This window comes from Antedon bifida, chromosome 3 (assembly GCF_963402885.1).
Source record: "Antedon bifida chromosome 3, ecAntBifi1.1, whole genome shotgun sequence".
Taxonomy (NCBI): Eukaryota; Metazoa; Echinodermata; class Crinoidea; order Comatulida; family Antedonidae; genus Antedon; species Antedon bifida.
In genome coordinates this window covers 33,496,586-33,518,323 of record NC_136228.1, presented here as the reverse complement: position 1 = coordinate 33,518,323, position 21,738 = coordinate 33,496,586, and the positions used below count along the sequence as shown (strand labels likewise).

The 21,738-nt window shown below is 31.4% G+C and overlaps 2 protein-coding genes across 2 annotated transcripts; one reads left to right on the top strand and one right to left on the bottom strand.

The window, feature by feature from the left end:
- Window positions 1-1,258: 1,258 nt before the first annotated feature.
- On the bottom strand, window positions 1,259-9,113 carry LOC144837990 (casein kinase I-like). The gene is made up of 7 exons (XM_078693318.1): window positions 8,601-9,113; window positions 7,515-7,621; window positions 5,733-5,859; window positions 5,376-5,474; window positions 4,687-4,826; window positions 3,895-4,048; window positions 1,259-3,576 (listed from the first exon to the last, which is right to left on the bottom strand). Exons 1-7 carry the CDS (start codon window positions 8,724-8,726, stop codon window positions 3,316-3,318), a joined length of 1,014 nt encoding a protein of 337 aa, XP_078549444.1. The 5' UTR covers window positions 8,727-9,113; the 3' UTR covers window positions 1,259-3,315.
- A 1,440-nt stretch (window positions 9,114-10,553) lies between these two features.
- Window positions 10,554-21,437, top strand: LOC144838394 (bromodomain-containing protein 8-like). Its single transcript, XM_078693733.1, has 18 exons — window positions 10,554-10,575; window positions 11,145-11,238; window positions 11,578-11,647; window positions 12,398-12,447; window positions 12,845-13,048; window positions 13,410-13,486; window positions 13,679-13,761; window positions 14,360-14,455; window positions 14,721-14,826; window positions 15,244-15,311; window positions 16,442-16,747; window positions 17,807-17,860; window positions 18,336-18,479; window positions 18,936-19,135; window positions 19,673-19,747; window positions 19,929-20,175; window positions 20,640-20,735; window positions 20,927-21,437. Exons 1-18 carry the CDS (start codon window positions 10,554-10,556, stop codon window positions 20,984-20,986), a joined length of 2,052 nt encoding a protein of 683 aa, XP_078549859.1. The 3' UTR covers window positions 20,987-21,437.
- Window positions 21,438-21,738: the final 301 nt, after the last annotated feature.

The following is a 21,738-nucleotide window of genomic DNA, read 5'->3' as shown; positions in this document are numbered from 1 at the left end:
GATTAAAATTTACTGTAAAGATAAAATTAATGACCCACGTAATTTAAATTTTTAGGCATGATGACGTTATAAAAATCAAAATATTTTTAACTCATGCGAAAGATAGTTGATTGACCTAGATAATATTAAAATCTCGGAGAAAATGGAAGACGGATAAGCGTGATGCGCTCCATTGAATGTGATGAGCAATAACGAAAGAGACAAAAATCCTATTTTTTACATTTGTGTGGCCATACGATGACGTCACAACATCCGTAAGGAAAAAATTCTGCATGAATTCATATCTACAACATATCTGCTTACATATTAAGTTAAAAAACTCGGGGGTAACGGTTGATCCTGAGGAGCTATAATAGATTCAAAATAGGCATAATTTTGACAATATTTTGTAACTTTTGCAACTAAAACGCATGCAAATGGTCTAAATCAACGTGTACGTATGACATCATTTTAATTTGAAATGATGTCAATCTTTTTAAAAATGACTAGGAAAGGCTGGAAAATCACAATTTAATAGAAAAAAACATGATTTTCATGTTGCGTGCGCACTGCACGCGCAAAATTGTTCGCGCGCGCGGGAAATTTTGACATGCGCAAAATGTCATGAACGGCGTAAAAAGTTGATTAGAAATTAATTTTGCGCATTTTAAAATTTTTAATGCGCGTGCGCGCGTAACTTCTTGTAAAACACGCAATTTTTAGTTAACTAAAAGTTTGCCCTTGATATGACTTAAATTTTCATAAAGGGTAAAAAAAAAATTACTCTTGGTTTTTAGTCTATGATCAATCATTAAAAATCATAAAATCGCGCGTAAGTCACGTTGCGCAACTCTGACGTCATTCAAAATAGGAGGTGCACAACTTCACGTAAATGCCCACATGTTGTCAAAGTTATGAAATATTATGTTTACACATTTTAGAGATACGTGAGCCACAAAAAAACGGGAAAGAAATAAGAATAATACAGAAAAAAAATAATGATCCACTACAATAACAAGGAGTTATCCGCTACTAAGCGGATAACTAAAAAAAAAGATGATGAAACAGGACAGTTACAAGGAGTTATCCGCTGAATGCGGATAACTAAAAAAGATGTTGATTTCGTACAATCACAAGAGGTTTTCCTGCAACTTCGTTGCGGAAAACCAAAAAAAAAAAATAATAATAAAGATTTTATACAATAACAATAGGTGATCATTTTATTCTAAATGATCACCTAATAAAGATTTTATACAATAACAATAGGTGATCATTTTATTCTAAATGATCACCTAATTAAATAATCATCATTAGTTAATGCAACATAGAATACAAGGTGTTATTTACCGGTGAGATATTTAAAATTGTGACAATGCTATCCTAACTGTTGATGCCTACAACTAGGTTTTAAAAACAAAAAAGAACTTTGATTAAAATGATCCTTTAAATAAATTATGAATGATAAGTCAATTCAATTCGCCATCCTTTTTTATAAGAAAAAAAGAACTGGTTTGATAAACAAAGCCTCAATTTTTCACTTAAGACTTTTTTGACAAAGATTTATATAAATGCTAGCCCTGGATTTCATCAATTTTGACATAAATTTAAGAGAATAAAAACTGTCCAAATTGGTTGATGTTCATGAATTACATTACAAGTTTAAATAAAAATTAAATATTCTTGTTTCTTCCGACAGAATGTTAACAAAGCGTATGTAAAGCATTACCAGCATATTGATACATATGAATATTTAATGAGATATGCTGGAATGTGAAATTATACTTTGGTATTTAGTTACAGAATTAATCTATTGATATACAGCATTATCATATCAATTGAACAGCCTGAAACAAGTATATACTTAAATAGTGAATAAGAATCTCTGTAAACCTAACGTGATAGGAACAGCGAGCTTTCGTCTCAAGAAAGTAATAGATAGATAACAGTAATTCAAGCAGAATATTAATCTGCGTGTAAGCTCATTATACACCGTTCCGTTTAAAATCAAGACAGTATTTCATCGATTTAACATTATCTCTTATTTTATCTCTACTATCATGAAACGAAAGCACACTAATATCTTGGAGTGAGTAATAAACATTACTTACACAGGTTTGGGGAACAACGGACTAACAACTACGTACACATGTTTGGGGCACCAATGGCATAAAGTGGGTAGAAAAATATTGTCTAAATAGTGAATTTATAAATGTTTAGGCTACATTAACCATTTCATTAAAATTAAATTGTTTACAAATATAACTGTTTTAAAAGTGCACTGGTACATATTAAGACACAGCATTTTCCACTTAACATTTTTTTTATTTTTACATTATTTTTCATGATAAGGTGTTATTTTTTGCCTTAACATGTACTCTTTTTCTGTAGCACCAACTATAAAAAAAGAGTAATTTATTTCATGATTCTGCTTCGTTACTTCTACTTTTATGTAATTTCTCAATGTTGTTTATTATATAACAAGTACCTGAATGTACTGTAATATACATGAAAATGTAATAACATTACATTATTTTTTTCAAGTTTAATTGATTGCTTAGTTTAAGATAACATTTTAAATATTGCAACTATGACCATCTTATTATATTTAATAAACAATTCAACAATATGGTTTATTGCAGATAGCTGATATCACAAGAAAGCATCATTGCACAATGGGAAGAAATTAGGGGAAAAAATGTTGGCCCCATTTCCTACTGGTATCATGCATACTATTCATCACTCTCTGCAATAAACCTTATATGTCTGAAAAGTAAGCGATAAAAACAATAGGAAGGATATACTAAAGTCAACTGCGTAATCAAATAAAATTGCTTGGTTACTAAAATGTCAAATCTTAAAATACATTGCGTAAACACATAAAATTGCCGAGTTAAAAATACAAAACACTGCTGAGTAAACTTTAAAAAAAAATCTAATACAATATCATCTCGCCTGAATACCGTCCCATTTCTAAATCAGTAACTTCTATTTGTAACCTATTTCAAATATACCTAGTATAAACATTGTTCAAATTGATATTTTGTGACTAAAATAATATTTTTAATTAATATTCTTAAGCACAACATTCTGGTGTACTGTTGTAGTGTACATGTTTCCATGGGAAATTCCAATTTCCCTGGGAAATACCCATGGGAGTACCCATACTACTCCATTCAAAGTGCCTTCTGGAATCAGAAACATAAATTCAAACTTTAAAGCTAAGCGATTAAGCTACAAATTACATTTTCACTTTCTTTCGATGGGTACATTTTATGCATCCCAGGAGTCCAATCACAATACAGTGTACTTTATGAATAATATGTCGCAAACGTTGATTCATGGATACATAGTATGTTTCGTAGACATCATTGTTTTCATATGAGGGTCCATCTTTAAATGAGAACGCATCGTCTGAGCTTGAGTTACGTTCTGAGCTTTCTGTTTTAACATCGTCCAATCAAATGTGTAATCATACTGGTGGTTTAAAGTTCGAAACAAAATGCGAAATAATTGACGTAAATACATGTAATCAGGTGACTCCTCGAAGCGCAGACCACGACAATATTTCAGGTACATAGCGAATTCCGCAGGAAAGCCCTGAAATGGGGAGAACAAGGGAAATAAATAATATATATACTGTATAAATAGGCAAACATGGCAGAACACATGTAAAGCTCTGTCTACACTATCAAACTTTTTTATGTGACAACAAAATGTGATGTGCCTATATATGGACATGATGATGTCATATCACTACCATATGTGGGCATATCACTGCCATATTTGGACACATTACACTTTTTTTGTCCAACTAGTTTGATAGTGTAAACAGAGCTTTACACTATTACAGAATTTGTGATATTGGACATATTTATTATGATACAGTACAGAGAATTGTTTGACTATTTTACATACCTTACAGAGTGTATCAGGACTTGTTGACATCTTTTTCTCACTTATTCTGTCATATTTCTGCTTTTTGGTAGCTGCTTTCAGCCCTTGCCAAGGCAGTACACCGATATTAAAATACATTAGAACATAACCTAATGATTCCATATCATCTCGCCGACTGAAAAAACAACAGAGAATAAATATAATTTAGTAATTTCTGAAAAATTTGAGCATTAATTTAAAGCTTATTTTATTTTTAAGGGACACTAGGTCTTGAGGATGTCCCCCTTAATAGTTAGTTGTAGGGGTTCTACTGTACAAAACATGTTTAGCTAATGCAATGTTTTGTAATTTAGTTTTAAGCTCTGTCTACACTATCAAACTTGATGTGAAAAAAAGTGTGATGTGCACATAATATGGACATGACAATGTCATATCACTACCATATTTGGTCATATCACCACCATATTTGGGCACATCACACTTTTCTTGTCAAACTAGTTTGATAGTTTAGACAGAGCTTTACAGCTTTACACATCAATAAATACTGTACAGTTACATTTTTTTTTGTCAAACATATAGTGTAGACAGAGCTTTATATAGTGTAATAAATAATGATTGACATAATATTTCCAATAATAATGATTATACATATGAAGCAACAAATCCCCTGCATAGAATAGTTTTCCTACAAAAAGCTTTTTCAAAACAACAAAAATAGAGAAAACATGCAAGTTCATGTAATAAAAGAGTATTGTTATATTTTATGTTTATGTTATTAGAAGGTCATGATACAATGCATTGTGTTTGACATACCTTTGTTCTATGCCAAGGTGGGCATTGATACTGGCGTACCGTGCCGTACCAGTCAGGTTTTTGTCTTCCCTATATGGTATATGCTGTCTCGTTCTACTGTCACGATATTTCTTTGCTAAACCAAAATCTATCATAAATAACTATATAAAAAATAATAATAATAACTTAGTAAGGTTATCAAAATATTGCCTGTTTTTCAAGTAAAATATATTATAAGCTTGAATGAACTGCAAATTACGAACAAACTAAACTATTTCTTTCCAGGTAGTTGATTCATAAATAATTGCCATTTAGACATTGCCATTTAGGACAGTTTTCTTATTGACAATAGGAACTTATTTTCTAAACATAAATTCACTCCCTCTTTGAAGGTGATTATCCATGGAAAATTACTGTCGGCCACCCTCACCAATATTTGTTAAAATATGTACCGGTATTGTCATTTTTTGTATGCTGAAAATATTGAGTACACCTAAATTAAAACTAACTTTTTCTGAACCTTTATCGATTTGTTTGCACTAATATATTTCATGTACGGCTTGTAACAAAAATAAATGTATTTCTTTGCTCATATTATTATTGAAGGCAATAACGTAATCTACTGTACTTTCTAAATTAAAAATTATGTAACAGACACAGTCATTTTGGACGAGGTTCAGTATATTAAAATTGAGACTAAAATGGTATACCTGATTGCAGTGTCTTCCAATACCCATGAGAAAGTTGTCTGGCTTTATGTCTCGATGTATAAAGTTCTTGTTGTGTACATATTCAACTCGGCTCATCATCTGCAAGAGAAAACAAAATTAATCATGCTTTTCACATTGAACGAGCTACCTAATATTGTGAAGTTATCGTAAAACAGTTTGTTATTACTAGTTATACCTTAAAATGCCCTTTGCAACCATATCGGCCAACATAAGAACAAAGAATTTGAGCATTAATTAATTTAAAGCTTATTTTTAAGTGTGATGTGCCCATATATGGACATGATTATATCACATCACTATCATATTTGGGCATATCAGCACCATATTTGGTCATACCATATCGGCCAACATAAGAACAGTTTTCATTGTGAATTTGCGGCTACAAAAGTTAAAGAGATCTTCAAGACTTGGTCCTAACAGGTCCATGACCAAAACATTATACTCGTTCTCTTGGCCATAATATCTGGAAATAAAAATAATACAATAATAAATAATTAAATTCTATATAGTTTTAACAACAACAACAAAATTAATAGAAATATAAAGAACTAGCAATGTACTTAAATTGGCAATTATATTTATTACAGTAGAACTCCTATTAAGGGGACACATGCAAGACAAATTGTCCTCTTAATAGAGGTGTCCTGAAGAGGGATTGGTTATAGTAGTGTTACACTACAGTAAATCCTCATTTGCTTCACAGTAAAATAAATTTGCCAATTTATATGCATATGAAACTGAATAGCATTGATACAGTAATATGTATCAATTTCTTTTCTTTCATTCATGCATAATTATAGTGTTAATATCTATCTACATATATCTTATTTACATGTTATATTATACTAACAGTACAGTATTTATTGAGAACATGTTCCAAAATCAGAGTAAAGCTCTGTCTACACTATCAAACTAGTTTGACAAGAAAAGTGTGATGTGCCCAAATATGGTGGTGATATACTGTACTTAAATATAGTAGTGATATTACATCATCATGTCCATATATGGGCACATCACATTTTGTTGTCACATACAGTTTGATAGTGTGGACAAAGCTTTAGGTTAAAAATAGTAGTATTATGGTTCATGACATTTTGATTTCTTGATATTTCTCTAATGAGATTCAACATTTATACAGAATATAAATTATTTACACAAGAGTATAAAACTGCTTTTTGATTACAAAGTCAAATGTTTTCAAATTAACTTCTACTGTTCTGTATCTGCATTGATTATTCATTAATCCTGTGTCTCTATAGTAATCGTATTAATACTGTAGTGTGCCTGAATAATTATAATTTTCATATTCATCATTATTTAAATGTTACTGCATATACATACAGTATATATATAGTGTTTCTATGTTTTATGAAATACAAATTATATAGAGCAATACATTGGATAGTATGTGTAGTATGTGGGAGGTTTAATTAACATTAAAACCTGCAGGCCTTGAGGTGGCCAATATTTTTTCTAGTAGTATATAATTCAATAGTTAATTAATTTAATAATAAAATCTTTAATAATATTACTACGAAAGTATGTGGACGTAATTATCTAAAAACAAGACCATGCTCTAAGGACATTTAAATCATTATTTTTATTTGTTATTGTATTGAAATTGTTATCATACAAAAAGAAAATAAAAGAAGTTGTCATTGCCATGCATTGTTAAAACCATGACTTTCCACAATTTTTTAGTCTGGAACAAAATTCAAGAGTTACTATTGTGATAGAATTGTAAGAATTTGGTTTGTTTTTTTAGCATTTAAGCTGGATTTACATTGTATGCAAATGATCAAGTCCTGTAGTACTTATACTACATTACATTGAATTTTCAATTCTTTTTACAATTGTACAATATACAGTGTAGATACTTTTTTATATATTTTTTGTAGTTCGTTTTATATTATCATAAATTATACCAAACTTTCTTATGCTCTGTCTACACCATCAAACTTTATGTGACAAACAAATGTAATGTGCCCAAATATGGAAATGATGATGTCATATCACTACCTTATTTGGGCATAAATTTACCATATTTGGTCACATCACACTTTTTTTGTCAAACTAGTTTGATAGTGTAGACAGACTAGCTTAATTGTGTTGACTTACTTAATATGAGGAATGCCAACGCCGCCTAATAACGTTTTGTACAGTTTACTCTCATACATGAGCTGTGGATGCCTTGCCTTCTTTGACTCTAGTTTTACTGCAACTTCCTAAAAAAAAAAAAAAATCCTTATTTTTAATTATAAACCCTTGTTAATTGAGAAGGATCCTGATTTGATATGATCTTGGTATAAAAATATAAATCAACATTTATCAATCTATATAGCAGAATTAGGTTGGTTGTGGGTGGGGGGGGGGGGGGGGGAGAGTGACCCTCAATGTGACCCTGGAGATGAGAGACTCATGGATTTAATAATTTTTTTTTAATGTGGGGATCCAGCCCATGACCTAAAATGTGAAAAAGTGCTGACTTGAATTTGTCTTTCATATTGTATTTGCTCCACCGACTTTGGGGTGGGGATTAATTGGCTACAGGATGGGGATTAATTAGCTACAGGATGGGGATTAAATGGCTACATGATGGGGATTAATTGGCTACAGGATGGGGATTAAATGGCTACATGATGGGGATTAATTGGCTACAGGATGGGGATTAAATGGCTACATGATGGGGATTAATTGGCTACAGGATGGGGATTAAATGGCTACATGATGGGGATTAAATGGCTACATGATGGGGATTAATTGGCTACATGATGGGGATTAATTGGCTACAGGATGGGGATTAAATGGCTACAGGGTGAGGATTAGGCTAAATGGCAAGAGGATGGGATAAATTGCCAAACTGGATCACCTTTGTTTTGTATTAATATTAAGATTGCTAGAAAAAGACAATGTAGACAACTGCATTTATTTATAAAGGAATCAAGTAAATATACGTTAGATTTCACAACTTAAACTGTATCGTCACGGGAAACCAAGTTGAAGTTGTGAGAATTTTTCCCACGGTCAACTTTAGTTATTGGGAGATAGGAATGAGGTAAAACATACAGTTATAGATTTAATACGTTGAACTTGAACTATATGTATTTTACTAATTAAGTATTAAAAAAAGAGAAAGAAATTGGATCATCCATAAAATTAATCAAAATACTGTGTTTGTCGCATCGGAATACACAAAGGACTTACTTCACCATTAGTGATATTAATTCCTAGATAGATATCTCCAAACGATCCACTTCCTATCTTACGAACCAGTCTATATCGTCCAGCCACATAGTATTCGCCTCTGCTCTTACCGATAATACTCGTCATCTTGCGATAAAAGCCACAAATAATCCAACACTATCACAAAATAGCAGTCATTTCAATGTATTCAAAAACATTAAATTATAATAGTTCGAGTGGTATTTGGTTGATTTCTTTAATATCAAACGTAAAACAATATTACAGGTACCTGCTCATTCATCAACAGTGAAAACGCTATACACTTTCGCTTTGAATTATGGGTAGGGTCACCCTGGGCAACTATGAACGTGTACTTTAGTGTAAAGTGGTATACGCCTTCTATTGTTGTTTATTTGTCGTGCGTACTCAATCAAAAGGCGAGACAATACAATTCTGCTTTAGTCATGAAAAGGACGAAACGCTCCCTTTCAAAATCAACAACAACGTCACAATGTCGGTCTTTACACTTAAAAATAGGCCTGCGAAGTTTCCTCAATTGACAAAGCGGCAGTGCATACTGTGACGCGAATGATGACGAATGGAGATATAAATATTAACATAAAAAGGGAAAGAAAAAAAATAATCTTGTCTAATAAAAGAAAACTGACGTGGCCTATTTGTTTGTTTGTTATGTATGGACCATGGACCTATAGGTCCATGTATGGACCATTGCGTGTGGGTGTCTTTTAAAGTGCACCACCGCATTACACTAAAATATATATGGGGGTATAAGCAGAGCCTGAAACCCCCATAGCAATCTGAGTTTGGATCAGTGAATCAAATACGTCAGTGAGGTGCCGGGTGGCTAGATGAATAATCACTTATTTATTACAACATTTATATAACATTAATTTGAGTAAAACATTTACAAAGATATAAACTAAATAAATATAGACAAAACAATTTACTTTGGGCATGGATTGCTTAGGGTGACTACAGACAATTCCGTGTATTCATTTCATTCATAAAAGTTATACAATAATCAAGATATAACAACTGTGACAAGGTTATTTGAAAGTGTGACAACAGGTAGTTATTAAAAAGTAATATAACAAAAGTTATATTAAAGTTGAACAAGAGATTGAACTTAATGTGACATGCATTACAATGTGCGACAATTCTTTTTAGAAAATAGCCTTACGATAGTGAGACAATTTTTTAAAATTAGTGCGACAATTTTGTTAAAAAGTACGACGATTAGAAAGTGTGAGTTTTTTTACAAGCGACATGACAGCAAAGTGCGACCATTTTGTTACAAAAACAGGTTAAAATGTGCGAGCATTTGTTAACAAAAAAAGGTTAAAAAGTGCGAGCATTTGTTAACAAAAACAGGTTAAAATGCGACAATTTATAACAAAAACAGGTTAAAATGCGACAATTTATAACAAAAACAGGTTAAAAAGTGCGAGCATTTGTTAACAAAACAGGTTAAAATGCGACAATTTATAACAAAAACTGGTTACAAAGTGCGACAATTTTGTTACAATCTACAAAAGGCTACAGTTCAGTAGAAAGTGTGACAATTGTTACAAAGTAGGACTACGACGATTATTACATACACATCTCTGTCGATGACATGGTCTCTTGGAAAAGCGTTTAATAAATCTATATCCTGTATTAAAATTATGTTTTGACGAAATATAATTATAGATAATATGAAGTACAGTATCAGACAAACTTACAATACAATATAGTCCCTAAAATAGATTTTGTATAAAAGTAGCTAATGCTAGAGTTTATGCGAAGAACCTACATTTCTACTATTCATATGACATTTCGTGACTTAATTACCAATCGTCATCTGTTTATTATATTCTAACATTTTATTGGTACTTTTATTGTATTTTTATGCAAAGCAAAATTGCATCTTGTAACTTGCTTAAATGAGGGCGCTATACTAAAATTTGATTAAAAATGGCGGCTGTTACTCCAGCGCGTATGTATTGATATCACATTTATTCTCTGTTTTCTGATTGATAATGTTATATTTTGATGTATTGAACATCCTAATGTTTAGATAAACTAATTTAAGCTTAGTTGTTTATGAAATTTAGCTTACCAAATACGTATGTAGTCTAGAAGTAGCTTACGTTAGCCTAGCTGTTAGGCCCGCGAGTAATCCGATCTTACTTTCATATTCTGGAATAACCTGAGCAGTCCACACGGCCTCTATATATCTAGAGGGACTTACTACCTAGGGCCTAAGTATGACAGCATGTCCTAACCTACCTAATGCTTAATAAATAGTAAAAGCTAGCAAATTATATTATTTATTATTGTCATACATGATCAAACCCTCTTTTGCGAAATTGTGATTTTTTAAAAACAATATGCCTAGCCTATATTATGAAGTCCGGAATTCCCAAACGTTATGCAATTAATTTTTGATATCTCGTTAGAACCAAATTCATGGTATAATAGATAAATATCAAAAAGGGAATGAAACATCACATATAGGAGGGATTAAAAAGAAATATATTTAATCACTGAAACTTTTTGTCAAAGGTGTAGAACAAAAACCTTCAACTGTTGAAAAATGGAGTTTAAGAGAAAAGTTGTGTTTGGTATCATCTGTAATGAGGAGTGGAGATCAAAATTGGTAAGTTCATAATTGTATAAGAATTGAGGTGCCTGTAATACTAAAAAACCAATATATGCACTGATTATGTTTAAATAAGATAGTATAAAACTGACTCTAAATAACGAGAGGCAAGCCATGATTGAGAGCAGTGACACAAAAACATTTTTCTTGATGTCACTCAATCTACACTACCTTAAAATTTCTCTTTTTCACTTACAGTTAAGTTTGATATGACCGGTTGCTAAATAATTAAGCTCATTGAATCAATTGCATGTTTATTAATTATGCATTTATCAAATTTATATTATTTTTTATTAATTTATCATTATTGTAATATTTATTAAAATTTTATAATAGGGCTTCTGTAAGCCGATTTATGAAACCATTTACTGAACCAGATAAACCAGCTGATTGGTTTTCACAAAAGGTATTTATCAATTGTTCATTTCACATTAAAGTGTCCACTTAATAGATGTGTCCACTTAACATGAAAGTGTCCACTTAATAAGGGTGTGTCCTTAATATTCATGTCTCCTGAATAGAGGTGTCCCAAAGAAGAGGCTCTCTCTACTGTAGTTGGTATTATGTATGTTAAAAGAGAGCTCTTCACAACTAACAGTGCAAACCATGTTATAAGATAAAGAAAACAACAATTAAGTTTACTGTTAAACAATTAAGTTTAATGTAAACAATAAATAAGGTTGCTGTAAACAGCAATTAAGTTTACTGTAAACAACAAATAAGTTCACTGTAAACAATAAATAAGTTTACTGTAAACAATAAATAAGGTCACTGTAAACAATAAATAAGTTTACTGTTAAACAATAATTAAGTTTACTGTAAACAATAAATAAGTTTACTGTAAACAATAATTAAGTTTACTGTTAAACAATAATTAAGTTTACTGTAAACAATAAATAAGTTTACTGCTAAATAATAAATAAGTTTACTGTTCAGTGTTAAACAATAAATATGTTTACTGTTAAACAATAAATAAGTTTTCCCTGTACAGCCCAGGGAAGAACAATCCAGTGTTGATCTGGGCCTCTGTGGATAAATACAGTTGAACATAAACTTGTGCATGTATTACAAGATTAATGTTTTAAAAAATTTATATTAAATACCATATTAATTAACATTTCAGGTAATGTTTCATATATTTGTATACTCTTTTCAGAATTGTGCCTTGCAATATACAGATATGATGGACAGTCCAGATTTTCCTAAGTAAGTGATGCTAATAATAAAATACCCAAATCAAATTTCTGAAAACATAATGATTTGAATATTATTTTAAGTTTATATTATCATTACATTCTAAAAATCTTATGCGGTTGCAGCAGGCTTTTGTACTGTAGGCCGATGAAGTACAAAACAAAAATAAGTACAAGGGGACCCAATACATTGTCCCTTAAAATGAAGGAAAGGAACATCACATTTTTTTGTCACATGAAGTTTGATTGTATAGACAGAGCTTAAATAAGGATTGGCTGTAGTGTTAAATATACATGTCCCCTTGTTCTTTCACAGGAGAGTGTTCCTTTTATAGGGATGTCATTTGAATGGGGTGGTGAGGGGTGTTCCTCTTTGCTTTGCATAAAATTGTTTATAATTATTTTTCAAGAAGAAAAAGAAGTACAGATAAAGCAGATGAAGATTCATCGGAGATGTTGGTGGTTAAAAAGCTCACGCATGAACGAGTCGATGAATTAAAGAAACAAATCAAATCAGATCAGTTACGATATAAGACCCTTAGACGAGAGATTGACCAACTAAAGGCAGGTCAGCTTGACGAAGAGGTCAGAGCCATGTGGAATGAGATGAAAATGTATGTAATATTTTACAATCAGCTTACCAATAAATAATAGTTCATTCTTGTATAGCGCATATAAGCAAGCTCCCAATGTTCTGCACATTATTACCCCGGTCATTTTTTGCTTGCTATGTTCAGTTAACAAAATATTTATATTTTACCTATTAAATAGTAGGGAATCGTCTCCCGGTATGCTGATCTGGTAGGCACTGCACTGCTGGCTGCCGTGGGTCCGTGGAGGGCTTAATCCAAAATTCCTAAGTTTCCAGTTAAGATTGAGGACCAGAATAAATACATTTAACATTCTAAACATTTAGTCTATGCACCTTGTGTGTAATGTTCCCACCACTATATTTATTTTTGCATCTCATTTTAGGAAAGACCAAGAAGCATTAAAGGACACAGTAACACCAGAGGCAACCGTAACAGACAACACACGACCTTCATATCCACGTATGTGCCATATTTACGTCTTTAGCGCTTATAAAAATGCAATGGAAACACAACTTTCTTGGCTAATAAAATAAAATAAGCATACTCTCTCCATTATATTTGTATTATATTGTTGTATGCTGAATGATTTTTACAATTTATGAAGTTGCTTGGTCAAATCTGTAACAATTGAGTTTCATGTTGATTTTCTAGAAAATTTACAAATTCGTAGTGGAGTCAAGAAGCCATTGCCTAAGTTGAAAATTGCACAAGAACTTGAATCGTCAAATATCAGTGTAAGTTACAACTTGTAGTCCACTAATATATAATAGTTAAAATGCATAACCAATAAAATTATAAGAAATAAAACATCCAATAGACATTAGTTGACTTTCACTGAAACTGTAAATAATGTTGTCACTCCCTTAAGTTCTGTCTACACTATCAAATTAGTTGGACAAAAAATAGAGAGGTACCCAAATATGGTAGTTATATGCCTAAATATAGTAGTGATATGACATCATCATGTCAATATATGGGCACATCACATTTTTTTGTCACATAAAGTTTGATAGTGTAAACAGAGCTTAAGAGAGGAGAGACAGTTGTGGATGGACAGCAATGAATTGAACCAGATCACCACATCAATGTGGGTTTACCAAAAACTTTTTCTATAAACGAGGGATTATTTAAACTTGGTAAATTACAAGAATCAGTGGATTTCTCTCCCTGCCCAATGTTAAAAAATTTTCTATATCAGCGACCATGTTATTTAAAGACTTTATATGTCAGTAACCCAATTTGTTTAGGCCTTATTACATCATAGATTGTTGTTGGTAGTGAATGTCTACTTGTTCACACATATCATTTAACTTTGAATACAATTTGTTAAAGGTTAATGTAACAAGTGCAGGTCAAATTCAACAAACAGCAGCCACTGTGCTTTCAGACCTTCTACAAAAATCACAAGAACTTATTACGTCACCAAAAGTAAGCCAGAGATATTTATATTATAAACTTCTAAATGCAAGCATATGCGTTTGTCACCAAAAAAAACTTCGCTCATGGCGCTGTGGACTTAAATGTTACACTTTTCATTTCAACTGCATGCTTCTCCCCTAAGGGTCAAGTCATGTCTCGAAAGATGTACTAGCATTTTGTGTACACTGTTTCTGTTTTCCAAAAGTGAATTTAACATCAACTCATTGTTTTAAATTACAAGTAATAACATCACAATATGTTGTGTTTATTAAAGGATTCAGAACCCATGGACATTGATGTTGTGTCAACTGCCCCTCAACTACCAGTTATATCTTCTGTACCAATACCACCGGAACAAGACCATCCTGTACCAACCAATGGTATATTTGTTGCTTTTTTTATGTTATTTTCCCAATTAAAATTTCTGTAAAGTCTGGGTTTTTTAAAATGCATTTTACTTTGTAAGACAGATTTTAGCTTGCAGTATTCATGTAGCCCTGTTTCAAGACTCTTTCATCTTCTGTTGGATGTAGCCATTCTCATACCTTAGCCAATCGTTTATGTTCAGTGCTGTCCTTTTCCATTTAGTTCCATGTTGTCTATGTTTTTTTCTTCCTCTATTTCTCATGCTGGGGTTTGGTTGCCATTCCTTCGTTCGATTTTTCAACCTTTTTCTTTCTAGATTTTGATGACCTGCCCATCTCCATGATTCTTTTCTTAAATGTTATCTATGTCTTTAAAAGATAATTATTAATTGCTAAATATAATTTACTATAATTTACTTATTTATTTGTTAGATACTTCAAGTAAAGAGAGTATTAACGAGAAAAATACACAAATCAATACAGAACCTTCATCATCAATGGTATGTATTACATAATATCTATCTTTACACACCTTATACTCTGCAAATATTTTTAATACATCACATAATTTTCACATTGTATTAAGCTCTGTCTACACTATCAAACTTTATGTGACAAAAAAAATGCCCATATAAGGACACGAGGATGTCATATCACTACCATATTTGGGCATATTGCTACCATATTTGGGCATATTGCTACCATATTTGGGCACATCACACTTTGATAGTGTAGACAGAGCTTTATATCTAGTAATGCTACTTTTTCAAAACATGAGTAACCATATTTGACAGGTATTACCATCAAACAATGAACTGTATTGTAAGTAAGAAGAAAAAACCTATATTGACGAATAGTCATATTATTTTAGGTTTTACCATCAACTCACTGTTGCCTAATGTCTCATGCATATTATGAAACAAAATAGTAGATGCAAGAAAATGGCAGATTATATTATTATCTGTATATATGGAATTAGTTACTATATCAGCATTTATTCATTTATTTTTATAATGTTTGGTGTAATATAATTATAAACTATTAGTATTAGTAAAGTGAAATAAAAATGAAATGAATAAATGATTCATTTAAATCTGGTTGAGATTTAAGATTATGAAGAAGAATTTCCCCCAAATATTCAGTGGTAGTTGATGTGTTTTTTAAATTCTATTTTCTGATACCTAACACATTAAGAAATGCTGCTAAAGGGTCTTTCACATCTGTTCCGGCACAGTTGTGGTCCGGCACCGGCAAACCAAATCGTGCATGAATGTGTTGTTTTCACACGCCTATGCGCATATCTATTGGTGCATAGCCGCGTGGAGCATCTTGAAAACTAAACATTCACGTTCGATTTGATTTGCCGGACCGGAACCGTGCCGGAACAGGTGTGAACGGCCCTTAAGACATGATACTAAAATGATAACTAATGTCTTATTATTATCATAGTAGTTTAGTGTGTAGATTTGATTTTATGTCTAATTTGCTGCATTTTGTGTTATGCAAATAATATTATGCATACTACTATCTACAGCTAAGTTTATAATCTGAGAATGCTTTTATTTTGCATGTACTGCATTGTATTGCTTGCCGTTTGATTTGCACCATTTATATTTTGGCCATTGAACAGGTTAAACCTAAAGAGGGCTTACCCCTGCCCCAAGTACAGGATAAAAGAACAGTTGACGAGAACATATCGGTAAAGAAAAGAGAAGAAAAACTTGAAACAAGTAAAGAGAAAAGTGTTGAAAAATTACAAACTGATAACAAAAAAGACGATAAAGGAGAGAGTAAAAAGGATGAAGAGAAAAAAGCTCAAGAGAAAATTAGCGAAAAGAAAGATAAAACTGAAAGCAGTAGAGAAAGGAAAAGTGATGCAAAAACTGAACCTAAGAAAGATAGATTTGGAAAGAAAGAACCTAAGATGGATGAAAAGGTAGAAAAAAACAAGAAATTGATGGAAGAAAAAGACAAAAGTTTTTACTCTTACAACTTAATGCTAATTAATTTTACTAATAATAATATTAATATTACCACAGTAAATTATGTGTGCCACTTCTTAATACTTACAACATATGCCATAATAAACATATTATTACAGTTTAAAGCTCTGTCTACACTATCAAACTTTATATGATGTGCCCATATATGGACAGGATGATGTCATATCACTACTATATTTGGGCATATCACTACCATATATGGGCACATTACATTTGTCACTTTGATAGTCTAGACAGCTGAGCTTAAAGATAAACAGGTTGGTTTTGAACACCCAGAGTAGTAACTAGACTTTTGTTGTACAACATTCTAAAATGTTGTACAAAAAACTGCCGTGTAATAGAACCATTAAATAGAACTATTATCGTGCATTAGAACTTATAATGAATGGGATGTGATACAAATTTGACCAATCAAATGGCAATGATACACTTGGGTGTGTTATGAAACATAATTCTGTGTTTTTTCTTTTTCATTTTAACTCTTTTTGTGATACAGTAGTGTGTTTGTGTTGACTTTATATCTAATATTCTATACTCAATGTAACTTTCATACTAACAAAATTAATATTGTGTTGTTTTGTTTATTATATAAATTAAAATCTTGTAAATATTAGTTTAGAATATCTCTGTGGTTTAGTATAATTTGTTTTATCTATCACTGGATAAAGCTTGTTTAACTATTGCAAACATTTTTAATATAGTGGTTTATGATACTTAAAAATTAGCAAATTAAATTTGAGTATTTTTTGTTGATATCTTTGAGATTTTACAATGACACAAGGACATTTTAAATACAGTAGTTCTATTCTATAGAAATACTTAATATTGAGCCCACAAAGAAAAATGTTTTCTCCTGATTGGCTTTATGGGTCGTATTCTATTGTCACCTTGTTTATTTTGTACTTCCAACGTATATGTTAATTACAAAATATCTGTGGTAGTATTAGTATAGTAGTTATAATAATATGTTGTTTTATTTCTATATATTACAGGTTTCCAGCAAGGCACCATCAGTGAGGCCTTCAGTACCAGAGAAATCACACATGGTACATTTAAATGCTCTTTGTATTACCCAATGCTCACTACTGTATCTAAATGTTAACAATATCGTAGGAAAATTCTATAATACAGCATCACATGTGTTCCAAATGTATCACCTAGTATCATAGACCATAACCTAACCTTTAAGCTAACCTCACATGATACAGGCACCACATGCACATGAGATGCTGTATTACCGAATATTCCTATGCTACTGTGTAAATACTGCCATATATAAACCATAGATTTTCATATTGTTTTTCACAATAACATCCACATGTTGGTTTTAATCACTAAAATATAAATGTTTGATTCATAATATTATAAGACAAACAATTTAACAATACAGTAGTAAATTTTATTTTTTGTTAATCCAATAAAATATGATAGATAAGTATGGAACATTTGCTATTTCAATTAGATTTTTTTTTACAATATGGCAGATAATCTTGAATCATTTAATTGTGTTCTTCTTTACAGACAGGAGAAGGTACAGATGAAAAGGGCATTAGCAAAGATCCGCAAATTAGCGAAACATCGAAACAAGACGACATGAAACAGAAAAAGGCAGTAGTGAAGAAATTAGGAAACAGAAAAAGTGGACGAGGAAAACAAAAATCATCTGTAAGTTAAAAATCAGTCAATCAATCAATCTTTAAAATCATGTCAATCATAAAAAGAATATATTTTCTTGAAATTGTTGAGAAACTAATCAAGAGTGGTTTAGATAATAATATATTTTGACTTTTAAGCGCATAATGCATACAGCCTCTATGTGCTTCACATAAAAATAACAGTAATCCATGAAATAAATAGAATAAAAATCCTTTAGTCAAGGGTAAAATAATCCAACATAAATACTTCTTTAAACGTCTGGCATATGAAGAAATATGCAGAGAGATGTTGGCATTAGTATAGTAAATTATTCAGTTAACTAAGAAAAACATGCTCTACTCAACAAGGGTTCCAGATTTTAGTAGATTAACTAAACATTCATTCATCAGTGGAAAATTAATTCCATTTATTGTCATTTGCATATAAAATATACATGGAAATTATAAAACATATTTTATATACTAGGATACACAAGAAGAAAGTAGTAGTATTGAGAAGAGAGGCCCGTCCTCACCTGATGACGACAAAAATGAAGAAAAGTGTGACGCGAGTGAGATGGAGGAGATGGATACAAGACGGTCAGAGAGTGACCGGGATGACCTATCAGTCCGTGGGTCAGCATTCTTTGAGTCCATGCCAAATAGTCCTGCTTCCATTACACCTAGGTAAGCATTTTTTTTTCATAAAGGTGTAAATAGTGTGTTGTATTGATACAAACAACATTAATCTCTGTCTACACTATCAACCTTTATGTGACAAAAAAGTGTGATGTGCTCAAATATGGAAGTGATTTGTTTAAATATGGTAGTGATATGACATCATCATGTCCATATATGGGCATATCACATTTTCACATAAAGTTTGATAGTGTATACAGAGCTTTAGGTGGCCAAAAAATCTTTGCTTATCAGGAAAAATCAGTTTCCAGAATGGGAGATACAGATTAGGATAGAACCCTCAAGATTACGATAAATAGAATATAAACATTCGTTGGAGAGACACACCTTACCGGTGACAGCGTTTTGTTTAATGCTTTTGTCTCTCCTCGGCTTTGTGTCTTGTATTTCATTTATATATATATATATATTTCTATGTTTTTGAAATTATTATTTTATGTTTATTGCCGAAATGAATAAAATAAAATAAACATTATTTATGTACGATTTGTTGTTTGTTGATATTTGCATATTTGTTCACTTTAGTGATGATCAAGATCATTCGTACAGAGCGTGGAGGAAAGCTATCATGTTGGTATGGAGAGCAGCAGCCAGTCACAAGTAAATATATCATTCACATAGGGGAAGATCCAGGGGAGGGTAAAGTGTCTTACCTAAGGGCATAAGCAATGCGACAAGCTTTGGATTCGACACACTGCGCCACAATCCCTTATAAAATAAAGTACTTTTATTTTTATAAATTTTATATATTTAACCAATATATAAAATGGTTTATTTTTAGATGTGCCAACGTGTTTCTAAACCCGGTGACGGATGAAATAGCGCCAGGTTACAGCAGTGTAGTGTTCAGACCAATGGATTTATGCACGATCAAAAAACACATTGAGAGCGGTGAAATACGCAGTACACCAGAGTTTCAACGTGATATGATGTTAATGTTTAATAATGCTATTATGTACAACAGTTCTGATCATAATGTATTCCTTATGGCCAAGAATATGCAAAATGATGTCATGCGTCATATCGAGGTCAGTTAAAGATATATCGTCCCTCTACATTTTTTTTTTTCACATTTTTTTTTAATATGCCATTTCAATGTCACATAAATAGTTATTGACTTTGACCAAAAACTGGATCGAAAAACAAATTATTGATATAAAAAAATGTAATTTAAAGCAAAAAATACTTACATTGAAACTGGTTTTTGGTTGAAATTAACCGTTTCTTTTGTCTTTTTATAAGTGAAATAATCATTTTTGGGTGTTTTTTTTTATAGAAGTGAGTAACTTTATTAAAAGTGCAAAATGATCTATTTAAATTCTGATTTTTGTAATCTTCATTTTTCATTTTTTTAGGGGACAATACATCTTTAAGCATTAATTTCATTCTCATCATTATCTGTAATAGCATATTGAAATACAATTGCTCAATACCATTCAATTATCAATCATTGATTATAATAATTTTCCTAATTTAAAAATCATTTTAATAGGATTTCATCGCAACACAAATTATGGTGCCGCAGACAGAGTCCGGTAAAGTACTGCGAGCCAGAGAGACGTCTTCTAGAAGAGATGCGTCTGATAAGGTGCATAGTTATTTAATTGTATTTTTAGAATACTATGTGCTGAATTGTTTCAGACAGCCTGAGATAGCTAAAATAATTTACAGATTAAAATAGAATGTGAGATTCACGTAATTTAAAACAAGTTATAGTTTTGTTGAAATGTCTTGTTTTGAAAATGTTTTTATTTTAACTTTCTATTTTTCTGTTCATAGAATCAATCAGATGGGGAACATCATACAAAGAAGAGGCGTGTAAGAAGTGATAATGAATAAAAGAGAGGCGTGTAAGAAGTGATAATGAATGAAGAACATGAAATACATATGCACCAAATACGCGTATGATTTAGTATTTATATGAGATTAGCACATGCTAATTGAAATGGACATACAGACAGACAGTAGATGCAGTATGTTTACGAGATGAGCATATACTTTACTATGGAAATGGTGTACTTATGAGATCAATTCTGCTGGACAATTAAACAGTGAAGGTGGTGCTGCATAAAGCTGCACCAAACAGTACATTCCCTGTATGCTGGGTACAAACCATTGGAAATCATAAAACTGTAGTATTACAAATTACAATACAATTCTGTTAAACTTTAGTTTTCAACTTCACTACATTGTACTTGTAGTGTATTTTGAAATACACATAATAATAACTTACAATATCATCTGATTCAAGCGTAAATGTATTTCTGTTTAATAAAAATATTTTTTTCAATATCTTTTCAATATTTTCTTACTTATTTTCCAAGAGAAAAAAAAGAAAAGTCCAAGATCATCTGCCTTTCCTTCTTAGCAAAGCATGATAAAGACCTATTTTGTACAATATTCGTACATCATCTATGAACTATATTGCATAATAAACTGTTGAACAGATTATGGTATGCACTAGTCCTATAGAAAAAAGGGGTGAAAAGACACGTTTATTCCATTTTGAAGAGTACTAGACAATATAATTGGATTAGAATAAAAAAAACTAATCCATAATGAAATCAAAGCTGAGTTTGTCTACTAGTACA